This window comes from Nyctibius grandis, chromosome 24, assembly GCF_013368605.1.
Source record: "Nyctibius grandis isolate bNycGra1 chromosome 24, bNycGra1.pri, whole genome shotgun sequence".
Lineage (NCBI taxonomy): Eukaryota > Metazoa > Chordata > Aves > Nyctibiiformes > Nyctibiidae > Nyctibius > Nyctibius grandis.
In genome coordinates, this window is record NC_090681.1 from 4,394,202 (window position 1) to 4,407,445 (window position 13,244).

Sequence of the window (13,244 nt, forward strand, 5' to 3'; positions counted from 1 at the left end):
CAGGTGCGCGCATGCGCAGCCAGGCTCCCTCCCGATTGGTCGGCGCTGGCCAAGCGTTTCCAGGTGACGGCGGGCGCTGCCCCCGGAAGGGCTCGGGGTGCGCGGCGGAGGGAGCGGAGGCGGAGGGAGCGGAGGCGGCGGCGGTGCCTCGGTGCTCCCGCGGGCCATGGGGAGGTACGGGGCGGCGGGGGCGGCGCTCGGGGGGGGTCCTTCCCCTACTGGCGGGAGGCTCCGGCTGCTTTACACCGGTTTTTACAGCCTGAAATACGGAGGGGCCCAGGGGTGGGCACGGCAGGCTGTGCCCCGCCGCTCCCCGGGTCGGGCCTGCAGCCGGTGTTCAAACCCCCGCCCGTGTGGCGGTCAGCAGCCGGGGGGGCGGTCCCGGGGCCTGAGGGGCGACCCCCGCCGCCCTGACAGGCGGCGTTCAGCCCGGTGTGGGCCCGTGTCGGCTCTGGGTGGCTGCCGGTGACCGTGGTGGCTCTTCCCGGTGGCTTTGACCACTGCTCCCGGGCAGCCGGTGGAAGCGTTTTGCTCGGGGCAGGTTTTGTTCCGTCCCGTAATGGTGTTCCCAGTGGGTAGTCGTGGGGCTGGTGACCTCTTTAAGCTGGTGGCTGGGACGATGCTGGAAGCAAAGCTCAGGGAGCGGCGTGCGTGGAGCCATCGCCTCCCTGGATGCCAAGTGTCGGTGCTCCGGGGGCAGAACGCGAGCTGGAAGCTGTGCGTCGGGGAGGAGGGAGGGTTGAGTTACCCTTCGGCATATAAAAAACGTATCTGGGGGGAAAAAATAGATTTTCTTATTCGTTCCCTTTTAGCTAGTGCACATTATGGGTAAGGGCTTGTAGCAGGTGCTTCCTCCAGCAGCGTAAGGGAGGACTTTGTCTCACATTTATAATAACTAAAGCAAAAAACCAAGAACTTGCCCAATTTTCTCTGATGACAATAAAGAGACACCTGGACCGTACAGTCCTTTGCAAACCTACTTCAATATTTGGTGAAAATCGTTATGTTGTAATGGAGGTGGGAGCCCCCTGCCCGAGGACCCCAAGGAGTGCACCGAAGGTTTGTTCGGCTTTAATGTAGACTTTAATTACAGCTGTAACCCCGTGGCTGTCAATGCTAATGAGGTCCAACGGGTCGGTGGTGCTAATTACGACCACCAGACCCGTTGCTGCTGCGGAGGGAAGCTGCTGTTGCAGAGGTGTGGGCTCACCTGCACGTCGCGGCTGATGGTGGATACCAAGATACTTTGATTTCCAACAGAAACGTGAAATCTGGCCAAATTTCTACTCCAGCTTCAGGATCCTGGGAGTTTTCTCGTCTTCTGCAGCAGCGTACGCTCACAAACTGCTCACGGTTGTGTAATATCTTCTGATAGATAAATCCTCACGTGCCGTAGCGAGGACAACACGTGCTCTCTTGAGTGAAACCGTTTCCTCTCGCGATCTCACGATAGAATGGGTGATACAAAAAATATCTGGTGTTCCTGTAGGAACGAGAGTTATGTGGAAGAGGAGGAAGCGAGAGTAGGTTCACGCTGACTGCTGACCTACTGGGAAGGCTTTGGAAAATGGCCTCTCCGTTCGCTGGCCCCACAGCGGTGGCTGATGTAATTAAAGATCTAGACACTCAGATAGCTGTAAGTAAAGCGTTGGGGCTTGCCCCGGGGCCGGCATGCGGGATTTGGCCTGGCAATCTGGGATTTGGCCTGGCAATCTGGGATTTGGCCTGGCAATCTGGGATTTGGCCTGGCAATCTGTGCAGCCCGTTAGTTTTGGGTTTGCTGATCTTAACGGCCCGCAAAGGGATGCGATAAGATCTGCCAATAAATGGACAAAACGACTTTATGCTAATAAAGTGCCTTCTGCCTGAGGATTTCAGAGCTTTCTCCCCTGCATGGTGGGTAGGAATTCCTGCTTTGTGGATTTGTAAACAGGGGTGTGAGCAGCCTGAGATCAGCCTAAGCTAAAACCAAGCCTAGCACAGTGAAGTCTCTCCTGGTCTTGTGCTGAGCTCTGCATCCAGAAATGCCATCTTGAGGGGTTTTAGGGTGTGAATGTAACTGTTTTCCATCGTTAAGGAGTTAAAATTGAGCTAGGAACTTGCTGAGGGCGCTACAGAAATGTTGTCTTGGATATAAATTCTCCTACAAGGGTTCCGTGTCCGTGTGGGCCGCGGTGCATGAGTGTGCCTTGGAATGAAGCACTAAAGCAGCCGCTTCTAAGTACTCTGGTGTGATTTCTGCTTTGTGTTTTGGTATGAATTAATCCAAACTAACAGAGCTTGCCCTGATGAGGGGAAAACGTGTTTGTAGCTCAGGTAGCAGACGCTCCGGTCATCGCTTTGGATGCGAACGTGCTGTAAAGCTGTTTAAACAAACTCTCTTCTCTCGTAAGTCAGCTCACCCTGAAAGGCACGGGCTTTTCAGAGAAGGGGTCTGCTCTCGGCGGCTGCTTCTCGCCCATCTCTGGGCCCAACAGCAGCTGCTGCAGCCACTGTCCAGGGTCTTTTACATCAAACCGTTCGTTAAATGCTCATTTCACGTGACAGACCTGTCACTGCTGCCCACACCGCTGTGGGGCTGGAAGGCCCAGGGTTTGGATGAGTTTCCTTTCACGGAGCAGTGAGGACAGAGCAGAGCTTCGCTGAGCCTGGATTTTAGAGCCTTCCAGCCATGAACTTTGGTAGTTGCCAGTCAGTCTGTGTGTTAGCTCAGCGGCCAATAACCTGCAGAACTTCAGGCACCAAAGGGTGAACCTGGAAGATATGAGTAACCAGTTCAGCCACCGCAACCCACTTCTGGTTCACCATTAGCAGCTCGGTAAATCTGTCTTCATTTACTGTGGCTGTCGGGTGCCCGGTGTGGGAAGAGCAAATCGAAGGTGTGGGTGTGCGTGTGTTTCTCCGTCACGTTACCTCTGAGTACCCAGACTTGTGCTCTCAGAACCGAAAAACAGCCCTACGTTGTCAAGCCCTCATCGAGGAATCACCACGGGTCAGGCTTGAAGTGTGCTGTTGCCGAAAACGAGACCTTCACCCTGTGGCAGACACCCGAGGGAGCCTGGACCCTGTCGTCTTCTCAGGCGCACGGACCGTGGAGATGAAGGCTCGAACGCTGTGCTTGCCACTCCCCTGTGTTGCTGCCGCGGGAGCAAGCCATGTCTTTTAATTAAATCTTCTTTGCATGGTCTCTTCCTTGAAGCTGTTTGTGCTCTGAGTGAAATGTGTTCGGAAAGGCCCTGACCGAGGGGTAGACACGTAGATTCAGCCCTAGGAACAAGCAGGTGGGTCAGTGCCACTTGCAGAGCTGCCGCCTCTTGTGAGCACGCTGCGTGCAGCCCCTGTGCTCCTCGTGGCAAACTTCATTTCTCCTATACCAGGGAATGTTTTCTCTTCTTCTAAACATTGCTCCTCCCTTCTTGCTGTGTCCAGAGGGACACGATCTTCTGTAAACCTCTGGGTCCCATCAGGACGCTGCGGTTTACTCTGCACAAAGACGTGATCACCCCATTGAATTCCTTCTCTGTTCACTAACTGTGACTTTCGTTTCCTTTTCCAGTTGATTGGTTTGGGTCCCCACAACCCCAAGAAGAAGCAGGACCTAGATAAGCTTTATGATCTAAAAGCTAAAGCCCAACAGATTATGAACCAGTTTGGCCCTTCTACCTTGATCAACCTCTCCAACTTCTCCTCCATAAAGCCAGAACCAGCCAGCACTCCCCCACAGAGCTCCATGGCCAACAGCACCACCGTGGCAAAGATGCCAGGGACGCCGGGTGCAGGAGGGCGGCTCAGTCCTGAAAGCAACCAGGTAATTTCATCCCTGACTTTAGGACAATGGGGGAGATGCTCAGACCTGCCTGTGCCTTAATTCTTCTCCTTCCTTAAACTACTGGCAAAAACTTAATGTCTATTAAAGTATCACTGAGTGAGCAAACTTCTTCATGTATTTCTTCCCTCCAAGGCTGGATGGGGTGTGGATGCTGGAGGTGTAGAGGTTTTTTCAGGAAAATGTATACTGGGGGTGTGATTGGGAAATTCTTTTTAAGTGTGGTTTAGAGGGGAGAAATAAAAGTGCAGGTTTGTATCTTCCTGGGGTGGTGTGAGAGGCAGCGTGGCTGGCAGGAGGTGCTGACTGGTTGTGGTGTGGAGTCTTTGGCATGCATAAAATCCGCTGCTGCCCGGCAAACGCTCTGGGAGCACACCCTGATCTCCCTGCGGGCTTCACAGGCACCGTGACCTCTCTGGGAAGTGTGCTAGTCCCCTGGCACAAACACACGCATGGCGGTTCCACCCTTGGGGTGAGGGAACCAGGGATTTCCCACGTGTGTCTGGTTCACCTGACCAGGCTGACAGATCAGTGCTGATAACCTTCATCCATGTTCTCTAAGACTTTAGTGTCCTGCTGTTGTTCAGCAGCAGTAAAACGTCTGCTCCCTGCCGTGTTGGGGCTGAGAGGGTGCTGCCTTCTGCCCTGGAATAACCCAGCACTTGCCTATCTCTCTGTTTTCCATTTGAAACACTGAAGGTGATAAGCTTTAGAGCCATGGAAATATTTCTTTGTGCCCTGAACACAAATTTAGTCACTGATACGTTGCTTGTGCTTGCTGTCTGCCTCTTAAGCCTTCTAGTTTTGCCTTTGTCCCCTCTTGCCGGCAGTGTTGCTTCACCCAGTGGCATTTTAGTGCCAGTTTAGTGCAGGAGACTTATTTACCCTGGCCTGCTGCGTTCCACTTTTCTGTTCAGAGCAACCACTGGTGCTTGGAAATGACTCCTTAACACCTGAGATTTCTTATCTCTGCCATTCCTGAGCTGATAACGCTGTGTCAACGTCTGACTTGGGCCTTAGGGGGGTTACCTGGGGAAGAAGGCTGTAGCTGTGCTGTGGGCAGCTGCTTTCCTAAAGTAAAGCAGTAAATTGTTCCTCTTCTCCCCCGCGCTCAGGTTTTAACCAAGAAGAAATTGCAGGATCTGGTGCGTGAGGTGGATCCGAACGAGCAGCTGGATGAAGATGTGGAGGAAGTAAGTACCAACCCGTGGCAGGGGCTGCAGAAAGAATTTGCATGGACCAGTGGCCCTTTGTCCGGGGCAGGGAGGGTTGCTTCATTTTACACCTCTGTATTCTCATGTTTGCTGCAGCCTTCAGCCATCCGTGTCCGTTTTCCGCGTCCCACTGTCGAGAAGAGTTTTAACACAGTGATTGTAGCAAACACCTTTGAAGCAGCAGCTTCTGCGGGTTCATTTTCATGCTTTCCACTTCGTTTCAGCTGCTCGGTGCTGCTGAGACCAGTTGTTGTCCTTGTTGTGCTGCAGATGCTGCTGCAGATCGCGGACGATTTCATAGAGAGCGTGGTGACGGCTGCCTGCCAGCTGGCGCGGCACCGCAAATCGAACACCCTGGAAGTCAAAGATGTCCAGTTGCATCTCGGTGAGTAATTTATTTCCCCTCAGCTGAGAGCTGGGCGCACGTCCTTCAGTCAGGGCACGGCTGTGGTGTTGGGGTGGAAACCTGTGAGTAGCTACACATTCACTGCGACTTAATAATGCCTCAATAACCAGGGGAGGAAGGAGATGTCTGCCCCGAGCCATCCCCTCTCCAGATTTTGCAGTTGTGCAGCTTGTAGCTGTCCCGCAGCCTGTGTTGGAAGGTCCCCAGCACAGGGACTGCATCTTTACCATGTTTAAAGCTGTGCAGCCCTCTGCTACTCTGCTCTTGTGAAGCTTTTCTAGCTGGTACGTGGGTCACCAGCACGACCCTAGCACCGGCTCCAGGCGTGTTGGTGATGAGGAGGCTGCTCTTGCGGTGGGCGCTTGGGGTAGAGCGTGCTGACCTGCGCTTTCTCTTCCAGAGCGGCAGTGGAACATGTGGATCCCGGGTTTTGGTTCTGAAGAAATCAGGCCCTACAAAAAAGCCTGCACTACAGAAGCTCACAAACAGGTAAGGAGCCCTCAGTAACACTGAGGATCACGTGGTAGAAGCCTGATATGGGGAGGGTGGTCTTGGACTCGTGGCATGATGTGAATTTGTAGCCTCTTCTGAGTGGTTTGGACTTGAAATAACTTCCAAACTCTTTGTGCAGAAAGGAATGAGGTTGCTCGGGCTGTCCTGTGGTGGTGCGATGCTGGCTGTGCCCTGGGAGAAGCAGCAGTACTCGCTGTCTGAAGGGCAGCCCGGCTTGGAAGGGGTGAAAAACAGCGGAGAGCTGCAGACAGGAGTTATCAGCTGCCCCCTTACACATTGTGTGCTCCATCTTTGCACAGAAAGGACCAAAAACACGCTGCGAACTCCTCTGGTTCACTAGAAAACCCACACCCAGGCATGGGGGGGTTAAACGCTTGTGTAGCCCCTCGAACTGCTTCAGGAGCCTGGATGCTCCAGGTGAACCACGGGGCTCTCAGGCTGTGGCTCGAGTTCCTGGGGCCGTTTCGTGGCTGCAGCCCAACGCTGCGCTCGGGTATTTTGTGAGCCATGTACGGCACCTCCTGTGTCTGTGTGTCGGGGTCAGGACTCGGCCGCTCGCCACTGTAAGAATTTAAAATAGCTGCAAAAAGCCTGAATGCCGGAGGGGAGCAGAGGGCACAGCGTTGTCCTGGGATTTCAGCTGAGCAGCTCTGGGTTTTCCCCTTTAATTTTGCTTTAACTGAATTTGGCCATTACTTTTTAAGTCAGGGCCGGGGAGGAGCTGTCCTGCAGGAACCGCTGGGGTTCACGGGTGGTACCGCATCCCGCAGCGACTGCTGGTCACCGAGAGAGGAGGCCTTGAAGTGGGCTTTGATCCATGTGCTTTTTAATCCCGTTGCCCCTCGCGGGCGTCGGTACTTTACTCGTAGTGAGGAGAGGAGCACAGACGCTTTTCTTTTCTTCTGGCTCCAACTTGAGACCCCATTAAGATTCAAACAGACTTGAAAGACCTGTGTGGAAACAAGTCAGGCAGTGTCCTCAGAGAACCTGGGCTATCTTCTTCCTGCACGGCTACAGGTTGTTTCGCTGTAACCTCCTTGGAGACGTTCGGCTTCCCACACGTTTCTCTCTTTCTTGTTCCAGAGAATGGCACTGATTCGTAAAACCACCAAGAAATAACCCCGGGAAGAGCTGGGAGACGCCGCCGGTGCGTCCTGAGGTATCTGCCTCTCCACTGCAGGCTCCGCAATGCCATCCATGGGATATTTTTTTTAATGCTTTACAGAGAAGCATATATTTTTTATTAACGGTGCAGCAATACCTTGACTTTATGAAGAGATCCGCCAAAACCAGGCTACGCCCCTTTCCTCGTTCCCGCTGAGAGCGCGACGTAGCTCAAGACAAAGACTTTTTATTTGTGACTTACAAGTGATCTGTCGTGTAAGTGATTACCCGAGGAACAGAGCATTTGATTGTGTGTGGGACAGTATTAGAAGCATCTGTAGAGGTTTTTTTGTTTCCTCCTTCCTGCCCCTGTCTGCTCCAGTACTTTGTAATGTCAGTGTTTATATAAATACTTGCGTTTGTTTTACATGAATAAAGAAATTATTAATCTAAACCCACGGCACAGGCTCGTGCTCTTCAAACGGCATGCGGGGGCATCGCCGGTGAAACGGGCAGCCTCCACGTTGCCTGGTTTCTGCCTCTGGTGCTTTTCTGGTAAGAGATCTCCTGCCCTGGGCTTTAGAGGGAGCAGAAGGATTTGGCTGGCCTCTGCCACGCTGATCGGGCCGGGCAGGCGCCATCCCCTCCTCACGGCCAGCCCAGGGTGAGTCGTTTGCCCATTGCTTGGATATTTGGACTGTTAGGAGTGGGACATGGTGACTGAGGACAAGAAATCAAGGGTGATCCTGGTTCTTGTGCCTGGGATGTAAAGAAAGGCCACGTCTCTGCCTGCTCCTGCCTGCTCTGCTCAGGCTTCACCAGAGAAGCCGCAGGTGCCGTTGGTCGTGGTGAAGAGGGAGCTCTGCAAACCCTGCACAACGGGGCAGGAGCAGGGCCCGTCCTCCCTGCCCAGCTCGCTGCTGGCACCCTCGGCCTCCCGCTCCCTACGGGGGGAACCGCCTCGGCTGGAATAATTCAGGAACCAGTACGGGCTCCCTCCTCCAGTAAGTGCCACCGAAGGAGGCTGGGGCATGCGCTAACCCCACGCAGCCGCTCAGCGAGGCCAGTCTGACGGGCGCTCGGGGCAGAGGGAAGCTGTTCTGCACCGCAGCCGTGCTCGGCTCTGCCCGGGGGTACGTGGAGTTGCCACCGGCTGCTTGGGGTGCCCGGGAGGAGCTGCTGTAGGAACCAGCCCACCTTGGCCTCCCCAGTGCGGAGGAGACCAGCTCTGAGGGCATGGGTCGGGCAGGGAAAGGGGTTTCAGATCAGCACCGACCTGGGGTGGGACCTAGGGTGCCGGCGGGACCTGCGGGTCCTCTCTGGGGGCTGGGGACAGCCTCGTAGGAGGGGGTTTGGAGAGAGAATAGGGGAACGGGGGTGACAGCCGCCCGTCTGCAGGCTGCTGCCCCATCCTGCCTGGGGACGTCACCCTCCCCTCGGGCAGCTTCAGCGCTGGCTGCGTCCCCTTCCACAGGAAAACACGGGCAGGCAGAGGGGTGAACAGGGGGTGTTTAATGCGCCCCTGCAGCCGCTCGCTGCTCCTGCCTGCACCCCCTGCCCCATCCCTGTGCATCAGGGTGGGCAGAGCCCCGCGTGTCCCAGCCCCGCCGGGACGGGCTGCCAGTGTCCCCAGCTCTAGCACGAGCATCTCTTTCTTTTCTCTTCCTTCTCCGGCGCCCGAGCCTTGAGCGGCGCCGGCAGTGGGACGCTGCTCTTCACCCCGTCCCACGCCTCGCTGGCAGCCAGCCGCCCCGTTTGCAGCGCCTGGTAGATGGCCAAGGTCAACATCTGGAAAGCCTGGACCACGTTACTGGCGTCCTTGGCCGAGGTCTCGACGTACTGCACCCCCAGCGAGGCTGCCAGCTTCTCCGCCTCCTTCCTGCCCACCCGCCGCTGCCCTGCCAGGTCACTCTTGTGCCCCACCAGCAAGAAGACGATGCGGAAGGGCTGCACCGTGTCCGTCACCTCCCGGTGCCACTGCCGGACGCTCTCGAAGGACGCGCGGTTGGTGAGGTCGAAGAGCAGCATCCCCCCTGCCGAGTTGCGGTAGTAGGAGCGAGTCACGGACCTGGGACGCGGAGAGAAACGAGGTGAGGAGCTCCCAGGGCTGCCCTGGGCCACCTTGGGCAGCATCTCCCCTGCTGCGGAGCAGCCCCAGCCACGTCCTGCCCCCTGCGACCGGCACACGGCTCCCACGTCACTGTCACAGCGAGGAGCATTGTCCCTTTTGCTGTATCACAGGCAGCTCGGCCATCAAAGCTCATCCGTCCCCTGCAGCCACAGCCCCTGAGCTCTCCCATCCCCTGGAGTCACTGTCCTGGAGCTCTCCTGTCCCCCGCAGCCGTGTCCCCTCCAGCTCTCCTGTCCCCTGCAGCCATGTCCCCTCCAGCTCTCCCATCCCCAGCAGTGAGCTGTGAAGGCTCCTGGCAGTCGAGCTGAGGCAGCCGCTTTGCCCAGCTCCCCGTGGGCTCCCAGCCTCTTCCCAGAGCTTCCCCCTCTGTGGCTGGGGCAGAGGGGTGCTTGGGGGGTCTTGTACCCCCTTTGGAGCTGGAGCCAGGGTTTACAAGGCAACCCCAAGGGCTCCTTTCCCTGGGGAACGCACTTGGCTTTGGCTCGTCTTGGTGCCTGCAGCCTGCCCGGTGCTGGGCAGCGTGGTTCCTCACCCATGGGGCTCCCCCCAGCAAGGGGACCGGTGGGGACACGGCTGTACTGAGGACCTCCCTGGGAATGGGATCACAAAATCCCACCAGCACCCGAAACCCAGGGGGGAACACCTCACTCCTGGGACATCCCCAGCTCCATCACCCCAAACCCAGGGGGGGCACCTCACTCCCAGGACCTCCCCAGCTCCATCACCCTCCTCCACGCCGTGGCCGGAGCCGGACCCACCTGAACCGCTCCTGCCCGGCTGTATCCCAGAACTGCAGCTTCACCCTCAGCCCCGGCTCCAGCTCCACGAACTGCACGTAGAAATCCACCCCCACCGTCTGGTTGACGGCGTCCAAGAAGACGCCCTCGGTGTAACGCCGCAGCAGCGAGGACTTCCCCACCGTCGAGTCCCCCAACATGATCACCCGGAACTGGTATTGCCACCGCGGCTCCATGGAGGCCTCCGCCGTCTGCCGGGAGCGTGTTGGGGCAGGCAGCGCCGGGCGCCTCAGCTCCTCCACCCAGGAGGCGTTCCCGCCCCGCCATGGGTGCTGGGTGGCCCCTTTGGAGCCCCTTGATCTTGACTCCATCCAACTGGAAGCACTTGAGAGGCGCCTGGTCCCATTTTCCCAAGGGGTGGCCCTGGGACAGGAGGTCCCTCAAGCGACACGGCCACGTGCAGACATGGCAGGGGGGGTGTTAGCCCACCAGAGACCCCCCAAAGCAGAGCATCCCCCCCCAAGCAGAGCACCCCCCATGTCACGAGGGGGGTGACATGTGGCCCTGTGGCCCTGCCAGGGGTCCTACACACAGAATAACCTTTATTTGGTGTAGAAAACCCTCAGGTTTATTAAAAACACTAATATTTTTTCAAACCCCCCCAAATTAAGGCTTGATATAAACTCCAGCCTGGGTAGGGACGCAGCCCCCCACCCTACGCGTTGCCCAAGGGCACTGGGTGGGGAGGGAAACATCCCCATGGGTGGAAGGTCCCGTGTCCCCACTGTCCCCATCAGCACTGGCAGCGCTCCCGGGGCTCCCCCGGTGCCGAGGGCCGGCGGTGGCTCTGGCTGGGGATGAGCCTGACGCCATCGCAGCCCTGATGAAGGGCGAGACCCCCCTGGCCCAGCGCCCGCTGGATGCCCCCCGCCAGCGTCTGGAAGACCAGCTCCACGTTGAGGTTGCTGCGGGCCGAGGTCTCCACGAAGGCCATGCCCAAGGTGGCGGCCAGGTGCCCGGCCTCCTCCGCCGACACGGCCCGCTCGGCCGCCAGGTCACACTTGTGTCCCACCAGGACGAAAGCGGGGGGCCGGTCCCCCGCGGCCTCGCGGTACCACTCGGGGACGTGCTCGAAGGACGCGCGGTTGGTGAGGTCGAACACCAGCAGCACCCCCGCCGCGCTCCGGTAGAAGGATCTGGTGATGGACCTGGGCACACCGCGGGGTTCGAGGGGGACACCCCGACACCCGCCAGCCCCTGCACCCACTTCCCTGGGGGGGCGATTTTTGGGTCCCAGATGGGTCCTCAGAAGCAGGGAGACCTGCCTGGACCATTTGAACCCCTTTTTTGTTCAGCTTTCCCCCCCCCCCCCCAAGACTGGGGGGGCTCTGGAGACCTGTGGGGTTTTCCCAGGGCTCGGGGGTCCGTCCTTTCCCCCCACAACCTGGGGTGCAGTGGGGATGGGGCAAGCACCCAGGGGTGGGTGCCTATGGGGCAGACATGGGGCACTCCCAGACCAACTCCAGGGCCCCCCAAAAACCTCCTGGGGACGGGGGCAGAGTGGGACCCCTCGCTCCAGCCGCAGCACCCGGCCCTTCAGCCCATCGCGCCCTGTTTGAGCCTCTTTCACGCTCCCAGGAGCTGTGGCCTGATGCAATCAGGAAGGGAATCACCCAGCCCCAGCCCACGGGCCCCCCAGGACCAGCCCCCCAGGACCAGCACCCAGCCCTCCTCCCTTGGCCACCCCCCCAAAACCAGCTCCAGCTTCGCTGCAAGCTCAGCACAACGTCTCAACAGCCCCTAAAGCGTCACCGTCCCAGCGAGCCATCGCTGCCTGGCCCCGAACACCCACCCTGGGGTGGGGGGGACGCGTCAGCTGGGTGCTGGGGTCCCACCTGGGGGCTGTGTCCCTCTCCCTGTCGTCGTCCCCACCTCACCTGAACCTCTCCTGGCCGGCCGTGTCCCAGAGCTGCAGCTTGGCCCTGCCGGCGGGCGGCAGCGGGACGGTGCGGCTGTAAAACTCCACGCCGACGGTGGGGCAGGAGCCGGCCGCCCCCCCGGACCCCCCGCCCGGACCCTCCACAAAGCACCGCAGCAACGACGACTTCCCCACGGCCGCGTCCCCCAGCACGATGACACGGAACTGGTAGTGTCCCCCGGGGTCGGGGGTCTGGGGGGGACCCGTCACTGTCCCCATGGCAGCGGCTGGGCCTGATGAGGCCAAATTCACTGGCCCCAGGCTGGCCAGATCATGGCCTGGCCGGGCTTTGCTGTGCTGGCGGGGCCAGGGCCAGGTCCCCACCCTTGTCCCCACCCCGCAGGGACAAACAAACCGCCCCGAGGGGGAGGGAGAAGCCGCCGGCTCTGTCCTCATCCTCCTGTCCCCAGGACACCGTGTTTGGCGTTGTCACACACCAGCTCCGTCCTGCTGTGGGGTTTTGGTGACAAAGACAGGGACAGCCAGGCTGTGGGGGTATGAACACGCTGCCACAGCGGGGCCAAAATCCTGGGAGAGCTGGGAGGGACGAGCGCTGGGGGACAGGGGCTGTTGAGTGCCCCTGGGGAGAAGGGAAGAGGGGTCAGAGGCACCGACTCCGCGTCCCCAGGCCAAAGGTGCCCTCCGCCAACAGCCCGGGGTCACCCGCAGCCGGCGCGGGGACTTCGTCCTCCCGCTCCCGAGGACTGCGCAGAGATGGGGAACAACAGTCACCTCGTGACAGCTCTGGGGCCGTTCCCACCCCCAATTTTTCTCTGTCGTGAGAAAATGGGTGACTCCAGTCACAGGAGCTCCAGCGGACGTTCGCAACATTGTGAGATGCCTGGGCAGGAGCCTTCCCAGCCACCTCCATGACTTCCCACCCGGCTTTTTCCAGTGCTGCCAGTGACCCCTCGCCCAGGGCTGCAGGGGGAACGCTCCAGCCATGGGTGCTGCACCAGCTCCAGCACCTGCAGGAAGGGAAAGCGAAGGACAGGCTGCTGGTCAAGGCAGCTCTGCGGTGCAAAGGGCTTCCACGTCAGCTCCTAGCTCGGGGTTATGAGCAGCGTGAACTCGAACAGGAAAAAAATAGTCAGAGACCAATTTCCAGGAGAAAAAAGCAGATCTGAGTCTGGGGATCCAGCCCACTGGTACAGCCAGGGGAGAACCAACAGAAACTGGCCTGGAAGGGTCAGGGACCTCAGGGGAAAATGTTTTTCAGATGTCATGAGTGAAAGTCTCACCCGCAGCACCCAGCGAGGAGCCCCCAGCACCCTCCACCCCAGCCCCAGGTAAGGGTGGTCAGGCACCCCAGGCCCCACACCCCCCACACAGGAG

General features: G+C 58.7%; 3 protein-coding genes across 4 annotated transcripts; 1 reads left to right on the forward strand and 2 right to left on the reverse strand.

The window, feature by feature from the left end:
- Positions 1 to 89: 89 nt before the first annotated feature.
- TAF12 (TATA-box binding protein associated factor 12) lies at positions 90 to 7,517 on the forward strand. 2 transcript variants are annotated; one of them, XM_068417838.1, is made up of 7 exons: positions 91 to 174; positions 1,490 to 1,636; positions 3,557 to 3,808; positions 4,942 to 5,019; positions 5,311 to 5,425; positions 5,847 to 5,935; positions 7,043 to 7,517. In XM_068417838.1, exons 2-7 carry the CDS (start codon positions 1,568 to 1,570, stop codon positions 7,076 to 7,078), a joined length of 639 nt encoding a protein of 212 aa, XP_068273939.1. In that variant the 5' UTR covers positions 91 to 174; positions 1,490 to 1,567; the 3' UTR covers positions 7,079 to 7,517. The 2 variants fall into 2 exon arrangements, with proteins under 2 accessions (XP_068273940.1, XP_068273939.1); XM_068417839.1 differs by lacking the exon at positions 1,490 to 1,636 and having other exon boundaries at positions 90 to 174.
- Positions 7,518 to 8,698: 1,181 nt separating this feature from the next.
- On the reverse strand, positions 8,699 to 10,167 carry LOC137673269 (ras-related protein Rab-39A-like). Its single transcript, XM_068417983.1, has 2 exons — positions 9,953 to 10,167; positions 8,699 to 9,131 (listed from the first exon to the last, which is right to left on the reverse strand). Exons 1-2 carry the CDS (start codon positions 10,165 to 10,167, stop codon positions 8,699 to 8,701), a joined length of 648 nt encoding a protein of 215 aa, XP_068274084.1.
- A 557-nt stretch (positions 10,168 to 10,724) lies between these two features.
- On the reverse strand, positions 10,725 to 12,128 carry LOC137673274 (ras-related protein Rab-42-like). The gene is made up of 2 exons (XM_068417987.1): positions 11,869 to 12,128; positions 10,725 to 11,139 (listed from the first exon to the last, which is right to left on the reverse strand). Exons 1-2 carry the CDS (start codon positions 12,126 to 12,128, stop codon positions 10,725 to 10,727), a joined length of 675 nt encoding a protein of 224 aa, XP_068274088.1.
- Between the last annotated feature and the right edge of the window lie 1,116 nt (positions 12,129 to 13,244).